The sequence below is a fragment of the Furipterus horrens genome, unplaced genomic scaffold (genome assembly GCF_987537825.1).
Source record: "Furipterus horrens unplaced genomic scaffold, mFurHor1.1.pri manual_scaffold_6, whole genome shotgun sequence".
NCBI lineage: Eukaryota > Metazoa > Chordata > Mammalia > Chiroptera > Furipteridae > Furipterus > Furipterus horrens.
This window is the reverse complement of record NW_028327176.1, coordinates 175,631,949-175,659,744: the sequence shown is the minus strand read 5'-3', so window position 1 is coordinate 175,659,744 and position 27,796 is coordinate 175,631,949. Positions and strand designations below refer to the sequence as shown.

At 34.5% G+C, this 27,796-nt stretch overlaps 1 protein-coding gene across 2 annotated transcripts in view; it reads right to left on the bottom strand.

The window, feature by feature from the left end:
- The window catches only part of ADGRG6 (adhesion G protein-coupled receptor G6), a 133,443-nt gene that overhangs the window by 43,219 nt on the left and 62,428 nt on the right, over positions 1 to 27,796 (bottom strand). Inside the window, exons 3-9 of one of the 2 annotated variants that reach the window (XM_090279921.1) lie at positions 26,189 to 26,812; positions 17,718 to 17,786; positions 15,333 to 15,419; positions 9,277 to 9,362; positions 5,822 to 5,874; positions 4,800 to 4,862; positions 1,398 to 1,540 (exon numbers count right to left, since the gene is read on the bottom strand). In XM_090279921.1, coding sequence (XP_090136047.1) covers positions 1,398 to 1,540; positions 4,800 to 4,862; positions 5,822 to 5,874; positions 9,277 to 9,362; positions 15,333 to 15,419; positions 17,718 to 17,786; positions 26,189 to 26,812 — 1,125 coding nt within the window. The remainder of the gene's footprint in view (positions 1 to 1,397; positions 1,541 to 4,799; positions 4,863 to 5,821; positions 5,875 to 9,276; positions 9,363 to 15,332; positions 15,420 to 17,717; positions 17,787 to 26,188; positions 26,813 to 27,796) is intronic. The other variant, XM_090279922.1, reaches the window with a different exon arrangement.

Sequence of the window (27,796 nt, the reverse complement as noted above, 5' to 3'; positions counted from 1 at the left end):
CACCTAATACGGGAAACTAATGAACAACACAAACAAATGAGCAAAATTGAATCAGAGGCATGTAAACAAGGAGCAGACTGACAGTGATCAGGGGGGAAGGGGGAGGGAGAGTAGGGGGGTTAGAAGGAGAAGGGTCTAGTCAAGGAACTAGTATAAATGACCCATGGACATGAACAATGGGGTGGGGATTGACTGTGGGAGAAGGGGTGAGCAGGGAGGGGGGTAGCAATAAGGGAAAAAGTGGGACAACTGTAATAGAAAAACAATAAATAAAAAATTTAAAAAATAAACCTTTGCTATGTCTCCAAAACAAAAGAAACAAACAAGCAAAAAAAAGATAAAGAGAGAATCTTTAAAGCAGCAAAAGAAAAGCAGAGAGTTACCTACAAAGGAGTTTCCATAAGATTACCAGCTGATTTCCCAAAAGAAACTTTGCAAGCAAGAAGGGACTGGCAAGAAGTATTCAATGTAATGAAAAGCAAGGGCCTACAAGCAACACTACTCTATCCAGCAAAGCTATCATTTAAATGGAAGGACAGATAAAGTGCTTCCCAGACAAGGTAGAGCTAAAGGAATTCATCATCACCAAGCCCTTATTACATAATATGTTAAAGGCACTTATTTAAGAAAAAGAAGATCAAAACTATGAACATTAAAAGGACAATGAACTCACAACTATCAACAATGGAATCTAAAAAACAAAAGTAAAAACAAACTAAGCAAACAACTAGAACGGGAACAGAATCACAGATATGGAGATCATTTGGAGGGCTATCAGCTGGGAGAGGGGAGGGGGAGAATGTGGGAAAAGATGCAGGGATTAAGAAGCATAACTGGTAGGTACAAAATAAACAGGGGCATTAAGAATAGTATAGGAAATGGAGAAGCCAAAGAATTTATATGCATGACCCATGGACATGAACTAAGTGGGGTGGGATTGCTGGAGGGAAGGGGATACTAGGCAGACAGGGGCAGAGGGGTAAAAAGTGGGACAACTGTAATAGTATAATCAACAAAATATATTTTTAAAAAAGAAATCTCCTTTTATAAGATTTACCTCATTAGTGTTTCCATATACACCCTCTCTTTATTTCTAAGTTGAAGCTGGTTCTGATCAAGGCTATCCTGGAATTTTGCTCATGCTCTTAGTATTTTCATAATACGCCCCTAAAAGAGAGTATAAACTCTCTTCTGCCTCTTTCATTCCCTTAGATTTGTAGGCACCAAGTTGATATCTTTTATGCTAACCATTCACCCATTTGTTATAATATCACCACTATGATGAATTTCATCATCAAAAAAATGGCTTTAGAGAAGCAAATGACATGCATAGGAAGACTATTTTTGTTGTTTCAATAAAACACATATTATAAAAAAAAAAAATTAAAGGCACTTACCCAGTTGCCTCACATTCACCGTATATAGCCTCAAGCCGTCATCCAGGGACTCATTATTTTTTAAGAGCTTCTGCTGAATGATTTTTCCTTCTAAATTGTGATTGTTGGTAGCATTGTAAACTAGAAGGGCCCAAATCGCCAACCTAGGGAAACATTACAGACAGAACTATTGTTGGGTTGGTTGCTTTTTGGGGCAGAGAAAGAGAACATTTGGATATGGTGGGAAGAGGAATGACAACCAAGTGTTGGCACTGCAAAGATATGCCAGGGCACGTGAAGACTTCTGTTGCTGCATAAATGGTAAGGTTGGAAATGTCTCAATGAAAATAAATTTTATAGGGTTTTGCATGTATAGTTCTATCATATATCACATCACCCCATTTCTTTTTTATCATTTGAACTGATTTTTTTAAATTTTATTTTTCAGCACCCCATTTCTTTTGAGAAACATTTTTAGTAATATTTTATAGCATGCATGCAAGAAAAGGACATACTTATGGTTAATTCCATGGGTTTTTTATAGCCAAAAATAAATTTCGTAAGAAAAATAAAATGACAGCTAACCTGACTAAACTGATGATGTGACTTTTGAAATTATTTATTGTTGTTATTTACAAATGTGGAACAATTTCTCCTGAATTGTGACAAATGATCTTCCATCTCCATGAAACATTTGCAAGTACTTCACATGGTGAAAAGTTATAAAGTAAGTAGTCAAAATGTATTCAGTGATTGACCAGCATATTACTGAAGTTTAATGATTTGAAATTAAAAAAAAATCTCTGTGGGAAGCAGAGATGGACCCTAAAAGCCCTATCCAGACTTTTGGCCCTACAATTTGAAGTAATATAATATTCAGCTGAACTATAATCACAGTTACAGTCAATAGCAGAAATGAAAACTATTAATTCAACATGGAGGTAAAATTAAATGATATTATTTTGTCATGTAGAGGAGACTTATTTTCCCTTATATGTGAAAACTCTACTATTTACAATAAAACTTTGATCTTCATAGTCTGAGGAGAAATGAATAACATAAGTCATTATATTATCAATGCCAGTTGCTGTCCACATGCCAAAGTCATTGTTTTTGAAATAAAGCACTCAGTGGAGTAACATTGTATATTTTATTTATGAAATTCTAGGGCAATCAATAAAAATGAAATAGAGTATTAATATATTTGTGGTGCTAAAAAGAAAAAATACTAAGTGAAATATTTGTTATTGAAGGTTAAGTGAAGTTAAAGAATAATTCCATTTTTCCCCTAAATATCTATACTAATATCAAGGACAAAATGCTCTATTATTTTCATAATAGATGTGCTATTTATCTCTAAGGTAATCTACTGCCTAATGTACCTATATATGCCGTATTTCAAGATAAGACAAACAGATGTGAGTATAACAGTGAACCATGGTAACAATTTTTAACATGGCCTATTAAAAAGTAACCATTGATTAAATTATCCCTGAAAGAAAAGCTTTGGCGCTCCAGTTACTGAGAATGTACATTTGGGACTGTGACATTTTACTTCTCTTGAAAATAGAGAAGATAATTAGCACAATGTAATGTGGATGATACCTAATACCTTATTCAGCAATTCAAGAATGACCACACATTGTCATAGGTCTTATCTGGAGTGTTTTCCTCCCTCATCCTGAAAACTAAAACTATTTTATAGTTCTACAAAGTCATGTTCTATCTGTTGTTACCATCAATCATTCTTTATTTGAATAAACCAGTCTCTGTGGCTTTGGTTTCCTGTCTGTCTAGGCAATAGAGCGTGACAGCGTTATCTGAAGCTGTGGTCTGTGTTCAGTGTTACAATTGAATTGAAAGGAACGGTTGGAAAAAAAGAGTATGTGTAAAACTAGTAGTCTATGGTTTAAAAAAAACTATGAAAGCTAATAAATGCTTATCAAGAGCATTAGAAAGTAGAAAAAAAGAGAGGGTGGGAAAGACTATAAGAATAAATTTCCAAACAATGTCAAGAGTTCATACCAAATAACAACTAAATGTGCTAAGATTTTACTATATATGGTGTCTTAGTTCACTCTCCTTATAATTTTCTGTGAAGTTATCCAGTGGTTTGAAAGACAGGAAACTGAGATTTCATGATTTTACATATCTTTCGAGCAAGAGTTTCTGAGGTGCTGACAGACACTAATTGCAGCGCTGTCGGGCAGTAGAAGAATCTCAGCAAGTAAACTAAAAAGGGCAATGCTGGCCTCTTGAGAGAGCCTACTATTAGTGATACCCTGCGTGAGGGCTGCCTCAGGTGCTAGACAGTGACAGCAAAGGGATCCTGGTCATTGCTGGATTTGATATTCAAAGCTCAATAGGATCTAGCACTAAGGGTCAGAGACGTAAATATTTGGCTAAATAGAGGAGAAATACCCATCAAGAGTAGTATTAAAATACATTGTTCTTTAGATCGCAAAGGAAAAGGAATAATGACAAAACAAAAACAATTTTCCCTAATCGGATGGCTCAGTCCGGTCTATTGATTATATACAGACACGATAAGCTTCAAATATAACTTTAAAGACTTTTTTTGAATAGTGAATAGAAAAAGGAAAAAAAAAAACAAAATCAAGAAGAAAACTCTCTGGTTAACTTTTACATGAAATTTTATTTTTATCTTCTCATACTAATATATAACCTAAAAAGAATTTTATTTCATCATTACAGTTATAAATCCATTATTTAAATTCAGGCCATTGAAAATGAGCAAGACTTATGCAAGCTTTTGTTTTTCTAGTCATTTTGTTTTTTATTCTATGGAGATGCGATATAGTACATGCGTACACACAAGTACATTTATTGCATTTAGGAGTTTAGGTTGTTTTTCAGTAGCTGGCTTTTATATGCCAACTGATTATATATGGTGAACATATCCATTAAATTTTCTACCTGCTTAAGTCATGATCTTAATATTAGTTTAAAATGGAGACATCAGAAAATTAACTGATAGCTTTAAATGCAGAAGATATTTTTGCATCTATTATCCATATTATTATATGCTATCATATATAAGTACCTTATTTTTAAAAAAGCTACACCAATTTTTTTTTTCTTTGAAGGTCTCTTTGAATGGGAGGCAATGGGTTATCATAAACTGGAAATATTAAAAACTAGTAATTCATCCATTTTAAGTGTTCTACCTCTGAATTACTTTTCATCAGGTGTACATTTGCATCCAGTCTGCTACATTATATTTTTCTTATAGTCTTAACTATAAGAAAAAAATTAGTGTGCATGAGTGATAAAGAAATAATCTGATGTGCTATGTGATTCAAACGTTTCCTATCTTCATTGTTTTAATTTCTCTACCAGAGAATCAAAACAGAGGGCAGGAGAAAGAGTCTTATACTTTCTGTAAGACTTTCTCAGTATTACCTTTGATCATTCACAATGCTTCTCTTGACTTTAACCTTGTCCTCTTCCATGTTCCGGTGAAAACTATAAATAAAAACACATACATTCTTTACCAACCTATCTGCCACACCACCAAATACAAAACTTGAGGACGTGAAAGAAAGAAGCAGAATGCACGTTCTAAGCCAGTATTTCCAAATGCCTGTTCTGAGGTTCTAGTTTGTTCATAGGCATGAGACAGACTGGCTGCACAGTAAAAGAAGCTTTGCAATTATGTTCCCTTGCTCTCCTTTCCGGTCTCACAATGTATGTTAGCATACTAAAGCATTTCAGATGCTCTGATATATAGAAAGCTGCTTCAGTTTGCTCAGTAATGTACTTCCTGAACTCATCAGACCATTTGATACATTTCTCTGTGTTATAACATTTTTGGGGTACACTTAGGGTTCATGAGACACATTTTAGAAAGCTCATTTTGGAATAAAACTGAAAACAAGGTGCTCAGTGGCATATATGTATACTATCTGCTTGGGATTTAGTCAAGTATTTAAACAGAAGAACAGTGAAAGGTAATTTTGAAAAGCTAGGTTGCAATCAGACTGTAGATGTGTTATTTTGTACAAAATGGTCTCCAAACTGGGGTGCTCTAGATGACCCCCTGGGGTATAGGAGAAACTAATGGAACTTAAGAGGATATTTAATTATCTGCTTTAATTAGTGATACATTATAACAGATAATACATTAGTTAAGTAACACACACATATATATAATTTACATAAAATCACAAATATATGCTGGGAGTACAAGTTAAATTAAAAAATAAAATGATTCGAATCTGAGATCAAAATATTTTTTAAAACTATGGCTGCAACATTGACACTTTTGTGCAAATAAACAACATAATATAGAGTCATTTTCAGAAAGATTATGAAAATGGTATATATGTATGTGTGTGCTTGTGTGGGTAGGTATAATCAGAGAAAGAGTAGTATAAAATTAGATAATACTTTTTATTTTTCAAATAATTCACCCTGCCATTTACCTGATATTAACTACATAAACAGTGTAGTTCCAATTCTGGAAGGTTGAATTGAGCTGAAAAATACAATGAAAAAGGGTGAGTTTTGGTAATACTTTTGTAAAAAAATAAAAAAATAAATAAATCTGAATCAAGTTTCTTTCCTCCCAAAAGATAAGTTGTTATTGGAATAAGACCCTGGGAAAATCCCAGAGAGCAAGAGAGTGAAAGAAAGTTAAAGATAACAGTTATTGCATCATTGTATGCCAAGAACTTTACAACTGTTATTTCTTTTAATGCCCAAACAACTAATGAGATAGGTATTATCTGCCCCTGCTGCCTTTTAAATGAAGAAACTGAGCTTCACAGAGATGGAATAACTTGCCCATGGTTACCCAACTAAGAACAAGCAGATCCCAGATCAGAACCCAAGTCTGTCTGTCTGGAAACACTATACTTTCCTATCTCGCTTATATTTTAATGGGCCACCAGGTTAGTCGTTAACACTGAGAAATCAGTTGTAAGGGGGTACACAGGGAAGATTAGCACTATAAACACCTTTCATATTCTTCATTCAACAGACACCAAGGTACAGTAACATAAGTTTTTCTAGTAATTTATCACCTCATAAAAATATTTGCAGTAAGAAAAATTGTAAGTCAACAATATAAACCTTAAAATAAAACAAACCAAAAATAAATTCAAGATTATTAAGAACTATGTTAATTATAATTTGGTTATTTAACAGTCTTAATAGGTCTCAACAGAAAACTTTACAATGAAGCAATGGATTCTTCTCAATATAAATAATAAATTTCCATGATGCATTGTCCAATACAATCACAAAACAAGATAACCTTACTGATGGGGAATTCTCATATATATATATCACTACCAAATGGCTTTTTTAGGTCATGTTTCATATACATATTTGGCTTTACTTGCAAGTATTCTAAAATTGAATGTCAATTCTAAGAAATTCTGGCAAAAAGTATTAAACTATTTTTAAATTGTAAGTAGTAATAATATGAATCAGGGACATCACTTATATTTTCTCTCTTTCAAGTATCTGCTTTGGTATCTTGCATCTTAAACAGATAGTGCCCAGTTTTAGGTTATAACGATCCTATGTTGAAAAGTATGCATGAAATAAATACAAATGTAAGATTACACCTCTCTAAAGCAGACTCTCCAGTGAATGCTAATTTTTGAGATTCATAACATTCGATGTACTTTATTTGAGAATGGTAATAAAGGGTTTTATGTTTTGAAAACATTCTAAACTTAAAAAGTAAAAAATAATAATGCTGGAGAGAAAATGGGATGCAATAATATACTCTGTCTATAAAGACTGCACTCCATTTAGAAATCAAACATCTTCTAGTGTTTAGATTAATAAAGTTAATGTGTCATTCTATAAAGTCAACAGTAGTGTTTTTCTTTGACTTCTATTAGAGAATTTCACTTACGCCCCCAATCTGTAGTAGAATTGTTAATTAAATACTATTGTTTCCTGTGGTCAATATGTTTTAAAGGGTATTGCTTTTAAAAATAAGAATTTTTTCTTTTTCTTTCTTTCTTTTTAAAGATTTTATTTAGATATAATTATGGAACTTGCAAATATTATAAAGATTGTTTTCTTATCATTCAAGTACATTATATGTATGAAGGAGGACCCCCAAAACACAGGAATTATCTTCTGGAGGGCAGGCCCCTTGTAGTACAGGCCTCCCCCCTAGGTGAGAGTTCTAGGAACCATCTGTATCAGTGTACCAGCTGGCATCGTTGTGAGAGGCTACACTTGGCTTCAGTGAATTTTTTTGAATACTCTTTCAGTGCGTTTGCCCATTTCATGAAGGTGATTTACGAGTGCACCTACCCACACTGAGTGTTCAGCAGTTTTTAACCAAAAATGGCATGACCCTATGCCCCACCCTCCCAATTCACTGATCTCACCCAAGCAACATTTTTTTTTGTTTCCCCAGATGAAAAAAGTCCTCACAGGGTAACATTTTGCAGATGTGGAAGACATGAAGCAAACAAACAGACAGAATTGGCAGAAGCACTAAAATACATCAAAATTGATGAGTTAAAAAAAAAGTCTTGATAGGTGTATTGCATCAGATGGAGAATACTTTGAAGGTAACTGGTTTAACATGTAAGAATAGATACATATTTTTTTAAATAAATTCCAGGTTTATTTGGGTCCCCCCCACCCTTGTATATAAAGTATTGCATTGTCACCACTATACCTCAAGGTATGGTTTTCCTTTTGCCACCAAGGACACATTTATTACACACCTGTAAGAAAACCTACTTTTCTTACTTCAGAATGAATATGTAAGTGATTCGCAACAACTGTTCGAATTATAATAGTATTATATATAAAAAGTAGTACAAAGTCCCATAGTATGCCATAAATAAATAATGAAAATCTGTGAGAAATAAAATTTTGAGACTTTTATGAGGAAGAAAAATGAAAAAAAAAATCCCTGTGTTGTATTTGTAAGAAAAAACGTTGAAGTTTTTTTTTAAATTAGAAATTACTAAACTTTTCATCCATGTAATACAGGTAAATAAATTTTAACATAAATATATATCAACAGAAGAGTTAATGAAATGACAGATACTGGAACCCTATAGTGTTTAAAAAAAGATAAAGGTCTCTGTGTACTGATATTGCAAATCTGGCAATAACAAAGTAATAAGTATAGTGTAGAATGGTGTGTAGTATATGTTACTTTTCGTATAGAAAGGATAAAATAGTCTTACTTTCTTTTATATGCACAAACAAATTCTGGAACAGCCCCCACCCGCAGAGTGACAGTGGTTTCCAGAGTCATCTCCAGGCAGATAATCTACCAGGATGGGCAAAAGATTTGCATGACACAGCGAGTCCTCCCATAAAGTCATCATCAACAGCTTCTGCAACTTGAAGCGAAATGATGTATAATTGTACTAAGTGTACCACAGGCTAATTGATGTAAGAATTAAGTACCTGTGATATCTCCTCAACATTGTAACAAAACGAAGTTGAGTGAAATGGCATTATTTGAGGACCCGCTGTATATCTTTTCATACTTTTTGATTTTTGATGAAAAAAAAACTCTAAACAATTAAATATTAGAATAAGAACTATAGTTTTAGAAACAGTACTGAAAATGTATGCATACAATAGTAAATAAAGATATCCACCAATACACACATCCATTTTCTCTTTTCAAATTTTTAATTTATTTTTACAGTTTACATTCAATATTATTTTGTAGGTTCAGTCTCTTGTCCTCTTCTCAAAGGTACCTCTCTTTCCATGCATAAGCACAATACCTCAGGAACTTATTGATTTATACGTTTATAATGAACAGTACCTACATACCAATATGATCTGTGGATTGCGTTACCCAAACGGTGGGGCCTTTTCCAGATTTTCAGGGGTTAACAGTACAAAACCAAAAAATAAATTTTACAGGTTCACTTACCCATTCTGCCACCTTGTTCTGTACTTTTACCTCAGGGTGACGAAGGACGTTTTGAATCACTAAGGAAATTCTATAGACAATTCCATCTGTCCATTTGGAAATAGAATTCATCCCATTAATTACATTTTACAGTCATATAATTATCAATGTAAATTTACACTCACATAATTTCATACAATTTAAAAGAAACACCTACAGAGGTACAGAAAAATTCTGAGCTATTTTGATTTCATGTTCATTGACCTTTGCAATGTCTTAGTTACTGATTAGTTTACTCTTATAGACAATTCATTCATTGCTCCTAAAGTGTTTCTTTGCATTTTTAAGTTTTGTATATTTCTGATATCTATGGTCTATAAAGTGGTGTTTTCTTTTTTCATGTACACTGATTTCTTCTAACAATAAATAATCCTTTTTTGCACATCATACAGTCTGGCATGTAAAATCACAGCGATAATGGGCAGGCTACTTGAAGAAGAACAGGCTCACACCCCTCATTCTTCCTTTCCTTTCTTTTTCCTCCTCCACAAAGCATTCACTTCTACTAAGTTATTAGGTTGGAAATTAGTGGGTTTTTCATCAAAGTTCCATAAATGTAGTCATTTGTACCAAAGTAGAGGGAAAAAACAATATTTGCAGGTAGAATTTCAATTGTACTAGCTTGCTTTAAGAAAGTAAGCAATCTCAGAGAAAGTTCTGCTTTTTTCTTTTGGAGGCAAACTTTAAAGTAGTATGATTCACACACACACACACACACACACACACACACACATATCAAATTCACCAAGCAGGACTTGCTAAATCTCTCTAGCTGCAGGTTACAAGGCTCCTTACTAAAATATGGTCATAGGTTTGCACCTCCATTATTATTAATTATCTTTCTTCATGCTGATGTTTTGGTGTGTCTTAAGTAAAGTATGCTCAGAAAATATAGAAATATGTATTTAAAACAATGATGAGAATTAGATTTAATAACTATTTTGGGGAAGCAGTAAAAAAGAAAAGTACAAAAGTATGCCTCTGGAAATTCCCAAATTTACCAAAATGCAAATTGCATTTTGTAGCAGTCTAACTACTAAAGAAATATTTTCCCAGTATATGGGCCAGAATCTCATGGAAAAAAAAAAAGCCAATCCAGGACGTAATATAAATATATGAAACTGGTACAGTTCCAAGTGAGTTTAATTTATGCAGGTTAGGTTATTTCAGCTTCTAAAAGTCTTTAGGTATTTTCATGATCTTGAATTTATATGCCTTAAAAAATATTGTAAATGAAAATATTTAGAAAAAGATATTTAAAACAAATAATAATGATTTGGACCAAAAAAAACAGCCTTTTTACACTGTAAATCTTATTATATCAAATCATGAATATTCCGAATGATTGAGAGGAAATTCAAATTGCAGAGATCCAAGTTCTCTCTTTAGGGTTCTGGGGGTACTCGGAATGTTCACTGATGCCACTAGAGCAACTGAAAAACTACCACTAGATGGAGACCTAAAGCACGTGTTTGTTAAACAGTAGTGTTCTTTCCCTCTCAGGAAAATATGGCAAAATAACTAAAAATCAGTGTTTGTAATCACAGATGTTTCTGAAATTTTATGGAAGCATCCAAATATTTAATATATTTTTCTTTAAATTTTAACTATCTCCAAGGTCACTTTTTTCCACTTCACTGTGTTTATAAATAAGAAAGACATACAATATCAGAGGCAGCCTAAACCAATTCATAACTATAGTACTCTCTTTAGAGTTATATTGCTTAAAGCAAATAAAATATGTGAATATACCAAAAAACCCTAGCATCTTGTTTTACAGATTTTCTTTTGCTATGGTTTATCATCAAGTACTGTAGTCTCTCTTCAGAAGCTTCAGAATGCAATATAGTTATACTTAGCTCAAAACTACTCAGCAGAGGCTACTTGTTACACTTAAACATTTTGAATAATGTAGTCTAGTCAACAACTGATCATGAGAAATGTCCGGAGTGACTTGTCAGAGCAAATAAAATGTCCACTGAAGGGTTGGTGAAAAGGGTTTTGAATTGCAGCAAAATATTTGGCTTAAGCTTGGCCAGTGCAGAAAATGCACCATTAAGACAGACTGATGTAAGCTTCTCCTTGCAGTCAGGCTGTTTCCTCTTATACATGTTACAATGTCCCCAGTGTCTCAGTAGAAAAGCTATTCACAACTCTTCATATGTTTCTGAGAGTTTAAAACATGAATTCATTGTTCTAATAATGGCATCCAGAACAGAAGAATTCATCACAGACATTTCTATAGGAAAGATATATTTAAGAATATATCCATCTTCCAATTAGGATAACTCTTCCAGCCACACAGAACTTAGAAGTCAAAATTATCACTTGCCATTACATATGTGGCATTAAAAAACGTCATTCCTGTCTGAAGGTCTTTCTCCAATTAAATTTTCCTTTTTGTCTTCTTAACACTCTTTTTGGAGTTTCTTGGAAAAATGTAGAAATGACATTACTTTATCTACTCTAGAGTCAAGGCTGTGAAATATAGGTCTGAAAGGTAGATTTTAAAATATATATTTGAAAAGATAGATGTTAAAATAAAGGGAATGTTATTTTAGATTCAAGACTGTTTCTTTGCACTAATGATGAGACCATTATGATATGACAGTGATGTGCTCATCCTATACTCACAACTTCTTTACAATATCTGGCATGGAATGTTAGACTGCTTGCTGGATCCATACAGATTTCCTGAGAAAAACTTTTTCATCTGGGTTGTTAAATATATGTGAGAAACGAGAAGCAGTGTTACAGTTTGTACTTGTAAACGAGGTTTTTAGAACAATAATAGACTAGCAAAGTTAGTTCCTTACTTGGAATTAACTTTGCTAACCTCACAAAAGTTTAATATTCTAGAACGATGTGTCAAGTATAGAAAATATAATTTTGAATGAAAACAATAATTAGCCAAAGAGCTTTTCTTGGGAATGTAATAGAGAAGGCTAAAAGTTATTTGTGGAAATCCCTAGATTATCCATTATTTCCTGAAATATCTGTTTATGAGAAGCAGCTTAAAAGATAAGACTTTCTTAGTATATAATTTGAGGTATCAGATAGAAGTCCTGTTGAAAATAACAGGCCCTGGCTGCTGTGGCTCAGTGGATTGAGTGTCGGCCTGCAAGCCAAGTGTCGCTGGTTTGATTCCCAGTCAGGGCACATGACTAGGTTGCACGTCAGGTCCCCAGTTGGGGGCATGAGTGAGGGGCAACCACACAGTGATGTTTCTCTCCCTCTCTTTCTCCTTAACCCCTCTATCTAAAAATAAGTAAATAAAGCAATAAATAAATGTTATTAAAAAAAAAAGAAAATAACAGAGAGAACTTGACACAGAAAAATAGGAACATTTCACAAAAGCCAGGCAAGCACACTTAATTGATACAGTACTTGAAGAAACATCTCTCATTGTCAACCAGTTTTAATCCCTCTCCCTTTATTACTGATGAACTCAATAAAACTCTTTGATAGTCCAGAGTTTAAAAAACCAGATAAGGTAGAAAGATGACTTTAAAAAACCAGATAAGGTAGAAAGGTAGTTGTGCCTATGTTTCTTGCAGTAGACAAAATAGATTCTTTAATACAGGGTGGGGCCAAAGTAAGTTTACAATTGTGAGTATGTAAAACATAGAGTTTATTCTTATATTATTATTTATTAATTACTGTCTTATTTTCCATACAAACTGTAAACTTATTTTTGTCCCACCCTGTATATCAGACCATAGGCCTGAGAATGTTTACTATATCGATTTCCCAAGTAATAAAGAAGTGTATTTGAACTTGTTGACAGTATGTGAGTGAGTGATCTTAGGTAGCCCAGGACATAACATTAAATCCCATTTATTCAAAAGGTGAACAGGTAGTTCTCTTTTCAATGATTTCAAATTTGATTACATCAAAAATCTTATTTAGAGTATCGCCTCTCTCTAACGATTTGTTACTATTCCCTTTTATAAAGATAATAAAGGCTTCAGGTGCTGAGATGGAAGAAAGCAACAGGATATAGGGACACTCCAATGACACTGTTTTCACTATATTTATTTTCATTGTTCACTTCTGTTTTAAAAGAAGTGGTTATGATTTCACTTTACAATAGTGATATCAATTTTCCCATGCAAATAAAAACGTTCATGTACAAAAGTGAGCCAATTGAGGGGAAAAAGAAACTATGAAATGGATAATAGAGGTGGCTCAAGGATGTGGTACAAAAAGGTGCACAAAGCTGAGCCTGCAAGTTTGAGAATATTTATACTACGTGACAACCTATGGATATTTTAAAATATTTTCAAATGCTAGTATTATATTTTTATCAAGAATCAATTGAATTAGATTTTTTTTTCCTTTAACTGTGGTCAAGTCAAAGCATTTCAACTGATTCTAACATTTGTTTGCTTTGTTGAAACTCCACTGAAGGGTATGACGCAGAGAGAGATGAACTAAACAAGGCTCTCTTCAAGAATGTCAGAAATGACATGACTGAGTGAATACAGCTCCACTCTACCAAGTCAAGGCCTCTGAAGCATCATATAAATGTTCTTGGGCAGCAGAGGATGTGCCAGTCCTGGAGGGAGAATGCCACAGAGGCTCTTTGTATGTTCATACAAAGAGCGAAGTACTTAGTTAGAATTATAATATTCCCATCTACTGGCCAGCATCCATGTGAAATATGCACTGGAAACTTCAGCTGCTCTTGCTTTCTTGGGGGTTGCTGGAATTTTTGCTCCATCATAAATCTCCTTGGTGTAACTACCAGAATAACCATAAACACTTCCCTGAATCGATGTCTTTATAACCCTTTACATTTCATGTAAAATATTCCATACTTCCAATTTAAACGTCCTTACAGAGGAAGTTGATGTAACCCCAAAGCCAAAAGAAAAAATGAATGATGTGGGTTTCTTTTCTCTGGGTTTTGGTCTCTGGTGATATATTACAGATGTCTTGGCCTCACAACGTAAATGATTGGAGTTGAGAAAATTCCTTTGTTCTTAATATCTCATATTTGAGAATATTACTGAATTTAAGGCAATAGTGTGGTCACCTAATTGGAATGTCTCTTCTTCAGAAGAAACTGAAATTACTTACTCTGAATTACCAAAAGGCAATGTATGTGGTCCATGTAGGCAACAGATTAAATAATAGCTCAATTCCCCAGGCATTTTCCCTGCTCACTTCTTGTTTTATATAACTGCTATATTTTCAAATTACAAATAATATAAATAGAAAAGTATATAGTGAAGAAAAAAAGCAAGGCATATTGGTAGTTACTTGAAGTTTTTTTTCAATCAAAAATTGATTTATGCCCTGGCCAGATGGCTCAGTTGGTTGGAGTGTTGTCCCATACACCAGAAGGTCATGGGTTTGCTCCCTGGACAGGGCACATTCAAGAATCAGCCAATGAATGCATAAATAAGTGGAACACCAAAACAATGTCTCTCTCTCTTGCTCACTCTTGCTCTCTCTTTAATTCAATAAAAGGATTGATTTATAATTTAGTTGCTAGATAATCTTATTCTAAACATTATTCTTCAACAAATAAAAACATAGAGCAAATTATTGCCATATAAAATGATTTAAATGTCACATATATTTAAACATAAAATTGGCTTTAGTGAAAGTACTAAAATTAGATTTTGAAATTATGAAATCCTTTAGAAAGTACTTTCCTGAAGAGAATAATCTGACAAAATACCATAAGTAATTTTTTCTGAGATCTCTAGCATAATATAAATTAATTCCTTTAAATTAAATGCCTTTTTCATAAAACTTCCTTGGAAAGAAATTTCAGCTAAAAGTACAGAGGAGGGATACTGCAAATGAACTCATTCCACTGGTCATTAAAACAAGGAACTCAGGAAAACCCAGTGATACTGTATTTATTTCTTTTACTAGTCTTGCAAATGTACCAGTTGATTTCAATAACAGGAACTTTGTTAAAATATTAGATCTTTCCATCTTTAAAATATAATTTTTTTATCACATCAGACATACTACAAATATAAAAGGTGATGATTTCTTACCATTCCTTTGTTTATCGATTCTGTTAGTAACAGGTATGTTAGTGGTGACAGTAGGCGGTGTAGTGCTAGGAGAGTTTACAGTAGCTGCTAATAAAGATGAAAAGATGTAATTTTGCAAGGAACACATGATCGTTAATATGGATGAGCAATCTAGAATTAATTCATGACAATATATGGAGGAGGAATGGAACCCATTTTTTGCCACTAACTAAAACAGACTCTAAGCAATGCTTTCTATGGCACATTAAGAACCAGTTCACATGGCCCTTGGTACCATATTGCAAGAGCTGGATCTGGCACAAAGGGGATGGAGAAAGAGCATTTAGATTTTAGACCTAGGTCTGCCATTAACAGGCTGACAACCATATTGAGAATGAGTTGAGCTTTTCCAGAACTCAGTTTCCTAAATTTGTAAAAAGAAAAGGTTAGAGAAGTCAGTCTCTACAGCACCCATCAGCTTAAAAATGATCTAAACTAAGTGTGTCTTCCTGATTCACTGAGAATAGAGAAACAAAATCTCAGAGAAAAACCTATTTCTCCTTAAGAAAATAAATATAAAGTAAAATGAAAGAGAATAAAAGGTATAGACTAAATCAATCATTTAAAGATTCCAATAACTTTACTAAACATTGATGGACAAAATGGATTCCATATGGACAAGCCCTAATGGGGGAGACATTTTTAAAGCATTATGCCATAGATACACTTCTGATATTATTCAAACTCTCAAATATTAAATCCTTATGCATATGCTTTGATAATATTTTTGAAGGAATTCTGGAGTTTTATAGGGTGGAGCAAACATAGGTTTATAGTTTGAGTACGTGAAACAGAGTTAATAAAGCTATTGCAATAATCATAACCTGCATGTCTTTTTTCCATACAAACAACTATAACCTACTTTTGCCAACACCTTTCTAAGTAGTAAAGTAACTATACACATAATTTTCCTTTAGTTTATCCTAGGAGTACTTTTGTGTTAAATGTACACTCAAATGTACATTTATGATGTATCTCTAGTTTTTTAAATTCCCTAAGTTTAAAACATTAAGTAAATATATAAAGAATTACCTTCTAAAACATCTTTTAAAAAATACTAAATTCTTTGATTCAAAATATGCATTCTTAACTGAAAATGTTTCCATTTCAAAGTAATAAGTAATACTTAAAATGGGGATTCTTGTTGAAGTCTTTTTAAAAAAATTATGAACAGTCAGTTACATTTATCTTAATGCAAAACACATTGGTAAACAGGAAAAATTTTTTTGGTTATTCAGGACACAGGAGGAAAAAAATAGCTAGGCATCTTGTCCTGTGACCTAAGGTACTATAGGTATCTCAGATTAGAAGAAAAAAATAAAATAAATAATCTTTAAAAACCATGAGATCTTGAACTAGAAAAAAAATTTTTTTTGTTTCATATAATTACTTTTAAACTACACTGAGTTCATGGAAACTACTTAATAATTTTATTTTCATAAGGTATCCATTGATGATATTAAGAATCATGTCACAGAAAGGAAATAAAATAATAATGAATTACAGCCCTACTCCCACACTGGAACCACAGAAGAGACCTTCATTTTCTATTAATTTATTCCCATTTCTAACTCCTGTCACTTTAATGTCATGTTCCTCCTAATAAGAGATCCAGCTTTTACAAAAGGCATGGTCATGATTCTTAGTGTGGTTTATAGAACATGCTACTTCACAAAGAAGTATTTAATAGAATGAATGAATGAAACTGGATCATGAGAAGTTAGGAAGAGCAATAATAAAATTAAAGCAAAATATATTATCATTTTAAAACTTATGAGACTTTAATGGCATATTATTTAGCATGCAACTGTTTAGTTCATAATTAGAATGCTGACCATAAGATAGCCATTATGCATTATAATTAATTAAATTACATTAATATTAGTTCAGTATAATTATTTTATCTTAATATTTGTTATATTGAACATCATAAATTGCGTCATGGCCTTGTCTTAAGCTTAACTGAATATTTGACTTAATTTTTCCCTTGGATTTTTAGACATTAATACTTTTTCAAAACATCGTATGATTGAATTTATCCAGGACCTTTGCAATATTCTTGAGAAGACATAGAGGGAAAAAATGAAATCAACCCATATAATCATTCACATCTAAAGCTCTGTGCTTTATGGAAATGTGGTCATCCAGTATTTGAATGCATTCTTTCTCCACACTGTACGTGCTGTGCACCCACGCAACTAAAACACATCCAGAAATTCTTCTGTTTTGCTGGTTTCTGGCTTCCCAAGAGAAAATTAAGATAAAAATCAAAACAATAAAAACTATATTATCCAAAATAGCAAGCAGAATACAGAGAGACCCCAGAGGATGACGCCGGCTCCCTACCTTGGCAGAGGGTCCCCAAATCCGCACAGTTGGCTAATTCTGCTGGTGGGAGCGGGATCAGGTAGGAACCTTGATCAACACAGAGGATTATACAAGTTTGACTTAAGATTTAATATTATCCAGGAAAAAAATCACAAGTCACATGTTTGGTATAATAGGAGCAGCCCGAGAAGAGTTCACCAGTAATACTCCAACATTGAGAGTCTTTTAAAGTCCTTAGGTCTTAATTTCTGCAAGTGTAAAATCAGGTTATTGAAATAGCCCTCAAAATCTTTAACTCAATTTATTGGGTATCCACACATGAAAGGAAAAGTCTGTGTAAAAAGTTCAGGGCCTTTTCACATAATAAATTATACAGCTCTGGTGGAATACAAATACAAATAAGTAATACAAACGTCAAAGATAAGTTTCAAAAGTAAGCTTGGCTGTTCATACTCACAAAATGAACATTTTCAGTTTCTATGCACTAGCATATGCTATTTTCAATTCCAGAAGTACATTTCTATGATTTCAGCTTGGTCTGTGTGTCTTTCTTTTTCAAGCTTTTACTGACTCATCCTCAGTAGGAAACAAGTTTTGAGCTGATTTTTCTAGTGGAAGTAGTGGGTTTTCTCTGTTGCCCTAAATCTCCCTCTGACAATTAACAGACTTTTATGAGCAAGTTGAGGTGAGGGAAGATGGGTTAAACTTATCACAAAGGATATTTCACTATGAATGAAGACAAAAAAATAAAAACAAATACACATATAAATACATATATTCAATTTTAAAAGGGCATTTCTATAATAGTGATTCAATTCTAATGTTTAAACATTTTTCTGAATTTTCCTGTGGGAATAGTACATGTGAGCAAAACAGGCACACAAAAAAATGAGCTAACAAAAGATGTTTAGGTAAATGATATGCATAAACAGGGAGCATCCCCAGTTTAATAGCATCTTAGGAGTCATGGTCCCTTCAGTTCTGACTGCCACAGGCACCTGGCCCAAGGAATCATGTTACCTCAGAAAGACCCAACTCTGTAGGCAAGTCTGTGAGGTTAACTGGCACAAAGCTCTCATTATAGATCTTTACATGTTTATTCAATAAAAATTCACTGACTTTTTATAGTGTATGAGGCACAGAGGCCAAAAGAATACTTTGAGATCATGTTGCTGCTCTTAGAGAGGCATAAATGGGAAATGGCTTCACAGTCCTCTGACTGATGTGGTTAGTAGCTCAAAAGAAGACACAACCAGCAGCTTGGTAAGAAGGGAGAAGGGTACAACTCATTACAAAGAAAAACTATGAAGGACATGAGGAGTCTCTATACTGCTCACAGGAGAGGAGACTAGAGATGGGCATTTCTAGCTGACAGAATTACTGAAACATATAGACCAAGAAGGCAGTAAAAAGATCTGGGAACCCAAGTGACATAGCATTATTGGATATTTGTAGAAACTTGGTAGCAATGATCAGTTATACAGGTAATGAATAAGGACCGTGCAGAGTGTGGGGACTGTCTTTCTAATGGTGGTGTATCCTAGCCACATAGCAATTGGGTGCCCAAGTGATACTGAATAAATTACTGAATGAATTATAAATAACTGCTCACAATTATTTCTTGGTGAGAAAATTAGATTTAAGTTTGAAAATGCCTTTGAGGCTCCATGATCAATTAAAAGAGGGGAGATACAAGAAGCATGAATAATACTAATGATTCAGAGTTGGTATCATGAATAAAATGATGGTGACCAGGAAGAGATAGATACAAGGTATTTGAAGATAGCAGAGAAGGAAAACTTTGACTCCAAAAAACCTCCGCTGCCTTGCGGCATACCTCTTCAGGGGAAAGGCTAAGGGAGTAAACCCCGACAGAAAATCCGGAGCCGGAGTCCCTAAGGCGGTTTGACGTTGTAGTCAACACCGGCAACTCCTGCGGCGCACCTGAACCCAAGCTGTATCGACTCCGTCTTTCCCTTGGACCCTTCAGCTGCGAAGAGAGGGGGGGTCTGCTGCATGGGCAACAGCAGACCCTCCGTATTACCCTGCCCAGGCTCTGTAGCTTCAGCGTCATCACAAGATGTCGATTCAACACGGGAGGAGACAGATACCATGTCACTCCCGAGTCGGACTGCACAGCCATTCTCGGCGGTGCAGATAGACTCTTAAGAAGCTACACCATCGTCTCTCGAGACGGACGGCTGCCGCCGCCGCCGCCGCCGCCGCCGCCGCCGCCGACGACGACGATTTGAAGATAGAATGTATAGGGTTCAGTGACTTTTTGGAACAGGGAAGATGTTTTTCTGGTTCCCAGATTGAGATATTGGTCCAGAATAATCTCATAAAAGGAGATAGGAAATCCTGGAAGAAGAGCAAACTTAGGTGAGGTGAGCGAGCCACTAAGTCCAGTAATGGAAACTGAAGTGCCTATGAGACTCCCGGCTCCATGGCAGGTGTACCCGATTGTGTAAGAGGTCCAGCCAGGCAGTACTCAGCAGAAGCTATGGCTGTGTCTGGGGTCCCTGGGGCTAGAGTGCAGATTTGAGTAGAGAAAAGGATGTTACCATAGATATTCCTATATTTAATGCTCTGATATTTTTAAAAAGTTACAAATTTGAAAGGAAAAAATAGCTCCTGGAGAAGGTGGTTTCAGAGAATTAAAGCAAAGTTTCGTGGAAGGCATGGCAATATCAAGTGCACCAGAAAGGTCAAGAATGATAAAGACTAAGAAGACCTTTAACTTTGCACTGGAATTTTGGTAGCAGCTCTACAGAAACTAGTTTCAGGAGCGTGGGAACAAGGAACGCTCCACTACTCACGTTTGATTGAGAGGCAAAGGCAAAAAAAGGAAGCTTGGCTATGAAAGGAAGCAGAGATAGGGAGGTGTTTTTTTTTTTTTTAAGATTGAAAAGCTTGGACAAGAGTACCCTGAAAAAAGAACATTTGAGGAGGCAGAAGCTGAGGTCAGCTTTAGGCAGAACTGAGGTAGAATTTTATCCTGAAAGCTTTCTTCCCATTCTTTTTTCCCATCACACTGAACTTACGACCTTTTCTTGCAGGGTTTCATTTCTGCTCTAGGTACTTTTATGTTAGTAAGGAACTTCTAGACACTAAAAAGCCTTCAAAATTCAGAATGACTAAGGAAATCTCAGCCAGTGTAACAGACAAGAGAGGAGACCCTTGGAAGGAGTTCCTGTGCTTTTCAAATTGCACACAATGCTGGCAGTCAAAGGCTCCCCAGGCCCCTTGTGGCACTGATACAGTATCTCTGGGAGACAAAGGGAGATAAGGGGGCATTATTGTGTGAAAGAAGCTTACGGCTAACTAGGCTAACTACATTTCCATGGTGGGTATATTAAAGAGCTTAGAGGTGGGAATCAGGAAAGAAAACTGGAAGAGTTTATGTTTTTCAGAGTAAGGTATTTGACAATTTTCTTAAACATTTTGTCAGTGTCATTGTATAGTAACAAGTGTAAACTACAGTACATGACAACCTCTCCCTGGGAAATTGTAACATTTACTTCTCCATATTTAAATTGTCATTTGTTCCTCCTTAGGCACTTAAAGTTTGGCAAATGGACATTGCTTTATATATACTCAATAAACACCATTTTATGATGATTCAATATAGCAACAGATATTCAATTTGATGATGGGGGGAGTATAACTACAAGGGACGAGTCTCATTAGAGAGAAATTATACTGATAAGTGAAATCTTACATTACAAAACACCAAATTATATAAATGCATGAGATATAAAAAGTGCATGCAATCTGTAAAATTTCTAACCAGTTCCATGTTCAGGATATCTGCATTTAAGGTCACCGTTGCTATCAATCTTCCTAGGCCAACGGATTTACAGACCAGGAGATTGTTAAGCAAGGTGAGAGGATTCTCCCTCCTGGATAAAGATAATATGTTACTCATCAAGAAATTGCTTTTAGAATGTAACCTATGTAGGTTCACTGATTTTTAGAGATATTACAAAGGTGGTTAAAGGTATTTACTTAATATTAATTGCGAAATTCAAAGCCAAATTTCTTTGAAAAAAATATAATAAATGAAAATGGGCAGTTGATGAGAAGTTGTAAATCTTTTCTATCTGTTGTTCTTCTAAAATTATGCTACTCAAAGAAGTCACTATTTATTTACCCAAACTGTGGTAAAAAATGATTGATCAGTAGTCAAAAACTCACCTCATACCCTATTTAAGGATAATCCAAATTAACCATAAATAGCAATGAACCCTTAGCATGAGTTAAAATGGGGAAAAAAAATTCCTGTATTTTTTTGCAGCTGTACTAAGTTGAATTTTACAATTTTTCCATAAATAAATAGATTTCAAATAAAATTATTTCTTAGAGCCATTTATGCTCATAAAAAGTTTAAGCATCTCCAAATAATAAAGTCCTTTGTAAGGATAAAGTGATTTTATCTTTATTGTTTATATATAATTTGGTAATCTAAAAATGTTGGTCAAAAATTTGTTAGGGATAAAAGAAAGGAGCCAATAATGAATCAGTTTTGAGGCCATGAAGAACAGAACTGTAATAATTGAAAATGAAAGGGTAGGAATCCAAGAGTTGATGACGCCTTAGTAATTAAGTACAAAATCTTGGCAATGGAAACAAAAGTTGGTACAAATCCAAACATTTCTAGAAAAGAATAACAACAAAGTTGGGGACTTATAAATTGTGTCTTATCACTATAACCACAGTGGCCAATAAATGGAAGTGCTTATTAATGCTAGTTAAATAAATGTAATTTGTTTGAACTTGGACTATTCATTGAGTTATACTGTATGACATCTCAGGAAGTAGCAGTCAGCAGTGAAATAAATAAAACTGGTAGAGAAGGCACCGTCTGTTCTTTGTGAAAATTGATGGACTCTAGCCAGTATCTAAGCTTGAATCATAACGCAGGCCAATACCTGCACCTGTAATTAAAGAAAATTGTCTATCCATGGAGGCCATAATACTGAAGATGTTTACTAAAATTGTTCTAAGAAAAAGGATGATGCTGTATGATAAAAAAGAACTGCTGCTAAATAAAGCATTTCTTTCGAAAAAGACATTTAATTAACCATGTTTTTAAGAAATGATTGAAAACTTCTAAATTAAGGTATATTCCTCAAGTATGCTTAGAATTGTTTAGGAAAATGAAAAAGTCAGATTCTAAAATTGTTGAAACATTTATTGATTTTATTAAGGCTAGAATATTTCATATTCAAAACAAATGACAGGACATTTAAATGTAGTTATGTTAGTTCTGTTCTACGGTCTTATTTTCATAGAAAAATTTACTTAGCAACGGACCTTTAGAAAAATCTATTCATTTTCTATCACACGTTGATTCTGAAATAAAAGTTCATATTTAATAGACATTGTCAGATCAATGGGATGTTAGGCATGAAATTCTATTTTCCTGTTGGTTACTGTACTGATCATTAGTTTTTGGAAAATACTAGTACCATAAACAGCAAGCCACTACATTCTGAGAAAAAGGAAAGGATAGAATGTTAATAGAGCATACTTTTATTCATTTATTGAAGTTTTGCTTAGCTAATAGGCTTAGATATAATCTGTGTTACAGGTATTTCCTGTCAGTTAATAAGTGACTTGATTCTTCAACTCCCAAAGCTGATGATTAAACAGCAGGAAACTCCCTCACCCTCTTCTGTTATGACTCCTGAAACTTAGTCCAGGATATCTGAATCTATGAAATGTGGGGGTTTAGTGTCATCTTGGAGTGCCAGGAAGACCACTATAAAAATTAAAGGAATTCAAATCACTGACTAGGTAAGCTTGCACCACTCCTTTGAATGAAATCATTTTGAAAATTTATAGATGATTTTGTTGCATGAGCATGTACCTGATGTATTCTGGCAATCTTAAGGCTTGGGAAAGGAATCTTAAAGGCACTATTAAAAACAATTAAAAAACAACTCGTGGGCATGGCTGTATTCCAATAAAACTTTATGAAAACAAAGGGCCTGCCATAGGCCCTCCCAGTTTGTCAATCCCTGGTCTACAGGATTTCTGAGAGAAATTTAGGGATTCTTGTACACTATACCCCTCACATTTTATTATATTAAGGCATCTAAGAAGCATTGCAGGAAAGAAACCTTATTAGTCTTGTTTAAAACAAATATCATTTTAATACCGTGAAAAGCTAGCGTTTTCCCACAGAAAGTACTCTGGCCAGCTCTTCTGGGCCTTCATAGTTCTCATCTGGGTAAGAATTGGCCCACCTACTCTGATACTATGCCCCATTTTCTAGTCCTTCTTATTCTGAATTTATACTGATTAAGAACCAGGAATTTATACTGATTAAGAATAAAGATGGAGGAGGGGGCAGGGCAGGGGAGGGCAATGGGAAAAAGATGAGACAACTGTAATATAACAATAATTTAAAAAAAAAAGAATGAATGGCTGTAAAACCAAACTTTCTGGGTTCAATTCCTGGCTGGGCCTCTTAGTCATGACGTGACACTGGTTAAATTCCTTAATCTTTTTGGGCCTCAGACTTCTCTTCTGCAAAATGAGGTTAATAATAAAACCCATTTGGTGAGATCTATGTTGTAGAGAATAAGTCATCATGGGTAAAGTGCTTTAAACAGTACCTAGAACATAATATATGTAGTCAATTAAACTATAAAATAAACTAAGTATTAGCTATTACTAATACACCTAGCCAAATTCTTTTTTTTTCTCTCTCTCTCCCCTTTTTTTGCCAGAGTCCTCAAATACTGTCCCAAAAAAAGACAAATGTAAAATGGCCTATATTATGACTTTTCATGATTGCCAAGGATATGGTGAAAACAGACCCCTTCCTCAACCCCAAATGTAGGCAGTGCCCCACTACCCTCTCCTCCCGTTCATCATCCCACACCAAACACACACGCTTGATTTTCTCAATTTCCTCACTGAGTAAAAGACTTCTCAGGAATCCCTGAAGGTGTTCTGTAGCTAATCAGACCAAGAGGAGCTGGGGAACACCATTAGCTCTCACAAAGTTCCACAGTCTCCTTCTGGGACAGGGTCATGGTTTACCCTCTTTCCAACAACCCACAAGGAAATAGCTCTCAAATGACATCACTTAATAGCCTCCCAACATCTGCAAGAGCGCCATGACCACATGGAGAAACGGGTTATCCACACAGAAGGGCAGGTGACAGGGTTCCCCAGGCCAGAAGGGCAAACAAAGGTCACAGAGACTGGAGAGGTGGCCTTAGGTCTTCACAACGGATCCTACTTTGTTCAAAATATTGGGAACACATTTCTGATAGGATCCCCTCCAAAGTCACATACAAATTACTTTTTAATATTAGGCTCCTGCTTCTCTCCTTTAATGAGAATTCTCTCTGTGACTGAAAAGTGTATATTACCGACACCTTAGGTTTAGTCATATAACATTCAAAAGTGATGATGAAACTTTTACTTTTTGTGTTTGATTAGTCCTGCAGTAAAACAAGGGCTTCCAAAATTAACTTGTGTAACTGGAGAATATCTGATAGAGGTCTATTTTATTATACTTTTGTTAGAATATTTCTCTAAGCACTTTGCATTTAGTTACTTCCAATGTCACGCTTAAAGTCTCTCAAAAAGCAATCAGAAAGAGAAGAGTATTTGAAGCAAATGACAAGGCTCATTTTCAAATATCAAGAAATAAAAGTTCAAAGAAAACAATGATGATTTCTGATTATCAAAATTTTCCTTAAATGGACAGTTGTGATCTTTAATACCAACTGCTTTTAGGTGGTGGTTGTTTATTTAAATAATGCAATGGAAAATTCATTCCAGGATGATAAAGATCAGCTTTTTACTATATCACTTATGTGATTAAAAACAATAACAATTTCTTTTGTTTCAAGCCTGGTATCAACATTTATATTTGAGACATAATAATTATAACTATTGTTTGTTAGTGGTAAACTGTGTGATATTTTATGACATAAAGAAAACTTAAAAATGGTAGGACCAAAGCTTTGCTTGAAAAAATATGGCTTGTAATCAAATGCTTATTATAAGTAGCAAAGCAGATAACATTTTAAAAATTAAAAGAGCCCACTAATGCCAACTATATATACAGTAGTCCCTCTCTATATCACGGTTCACTTATCGCGGCCTCACTGTATCGCGGGATTTTTAAAAATATATTTAATTATTTATCGCGGATTTTTCGCTATATCACTGGATTTTGCAGTACTGTACAGTAAATACTAAAATAAATCCAAGGTTCCTACTTCGTGGATTTTCACCTATCTCGGGGGGTCTGGAATCTAATACCAGCGATAAGTGAGGGATCACTGTGTATATATATATGCACACACAGAAACATATACACATACATGTATTGTACACACACATATAATGCAATTATATACATATATGTAATTATATATGCATGTGTGTATGTATAAATTTTTGTTGACAAACACATTCATAGAGCAATGCTTTAAAGAAGAGTTGACATGCCACAGACTTACCACAGCTTAGGTTGCTTTCCGCTTTCAGAGCTAGTGTTGGGATATTCCAAAAGTCATTTTGCCAGTCGACCACATTCCCTTTCACATTACAGCTGAGGTTGGAGAGGATTTTGGAATCCATGGAAAAATTCCAAAGTCGAAAGTTATAAATGTCCCCTTTTAGAGAGGCAATTTCATTTTGATTGGAGCCCAACAACAATTTCCCATTCCCAGAAATAACTTTATTGATGGTAGAATCACATGGAACTGCTTCATAATTTCTTTTGAAACTTACACCAACAGAGCCCAGAGAATTATTCCAAACGATGCAAAGCTGCTCAAAGCTTTCTGTGAAAATGTCTTCTTTATCCTTTACAGGTAACACGCTGTTTAGTAAGCATTGTGAGCCAGATATAGTTAGAAAGTAGCCACTCTTGGCCTTTCCAAAACCGAGTAATTGTGTTAAGGAAGCATTTGAGTAGGAGAAAGCCATCCATTCACCGTCTTCCTTGCCAATTTTGTTTGCTTCAAAACAGAGTGTGAAAGCGCTGAGCTCCGGAATAGAGACACTTTTTGCAACAGATACCTGGTACATATCTAATGTCTGGGGTAAAACGACCTTTTGATTCCGTAAGGACACAGCAACTAGAACAAAACATAGTAATAGATAAAACATGTTAACCTCAGCTATGGACCAGTAAGATGCAAAATGTCTCAAACACCCAAACCCTCCCCCACTCCACTAATTGACTTCTGCCCCATCTCTCCTCCTTATTGGCCATCTACTCTCTATCACCAGCTCATTACCTTATACCAATTATAATAACAGCAATAAGAAATCCCACCCATTTAAACTCTAACGATGGTTGGACGTCACACCTAAACCTTTGAGGTATAGTCAGCCAAGTTATTAACAAGTATTTTTCTTAATCCCAGAACTGGAAAAAAAAAAAAAAAAACCACCATAATTTAAGACTACCAGTTTCAGGAAAGCTCTAGTTAAGATTTTTGAAAATATGTTACTTTCAAATAATTTCTAAATATAATAACAAGTGGTTCTCTTTTTTATTAATAATTGCCTTTCTCCCTTTCAGACACTCCATATCCTACTCATGTTTCCTACCACAGGGTATTTCAGGAACAAAGGCAAGAACAATTCCTTTGAGGAGAGGGAGTCTAGTAAAACAATGAACAAAAATGGAATGGTAAACTCTAGTTCCTTTATATCCAAATGAGTATATTTTATTTCCTTTATGCTTGAGTTCAAGGTTAAAAGGGCAGATGATGGAGCTATCCCAGCTCCTCCACTGTGCTGTATGACCTTGGACATGTTACCCACTTTGCTCTACCATAGTCTTTTCATCTGCAAAATGAAGGACAATGGCACCTATTACACAGGTGCTCAACAAGAATTAGATACGTTAATAACTACAAAGCACTAGGGCAGTGCTTGTGCCATTGTCAATCTATAGCTAGTATTGATTACTAACATTGATTACTATTATTACATGCATAAGAAATTCAAAATGAAAATACACTAGCCTAGCTCTTCTGCACATAGGTGAAATTATTAAATAATACAATAGATTTAGCACTATGCTAATATAATAGGCATTGTGAAACATTATT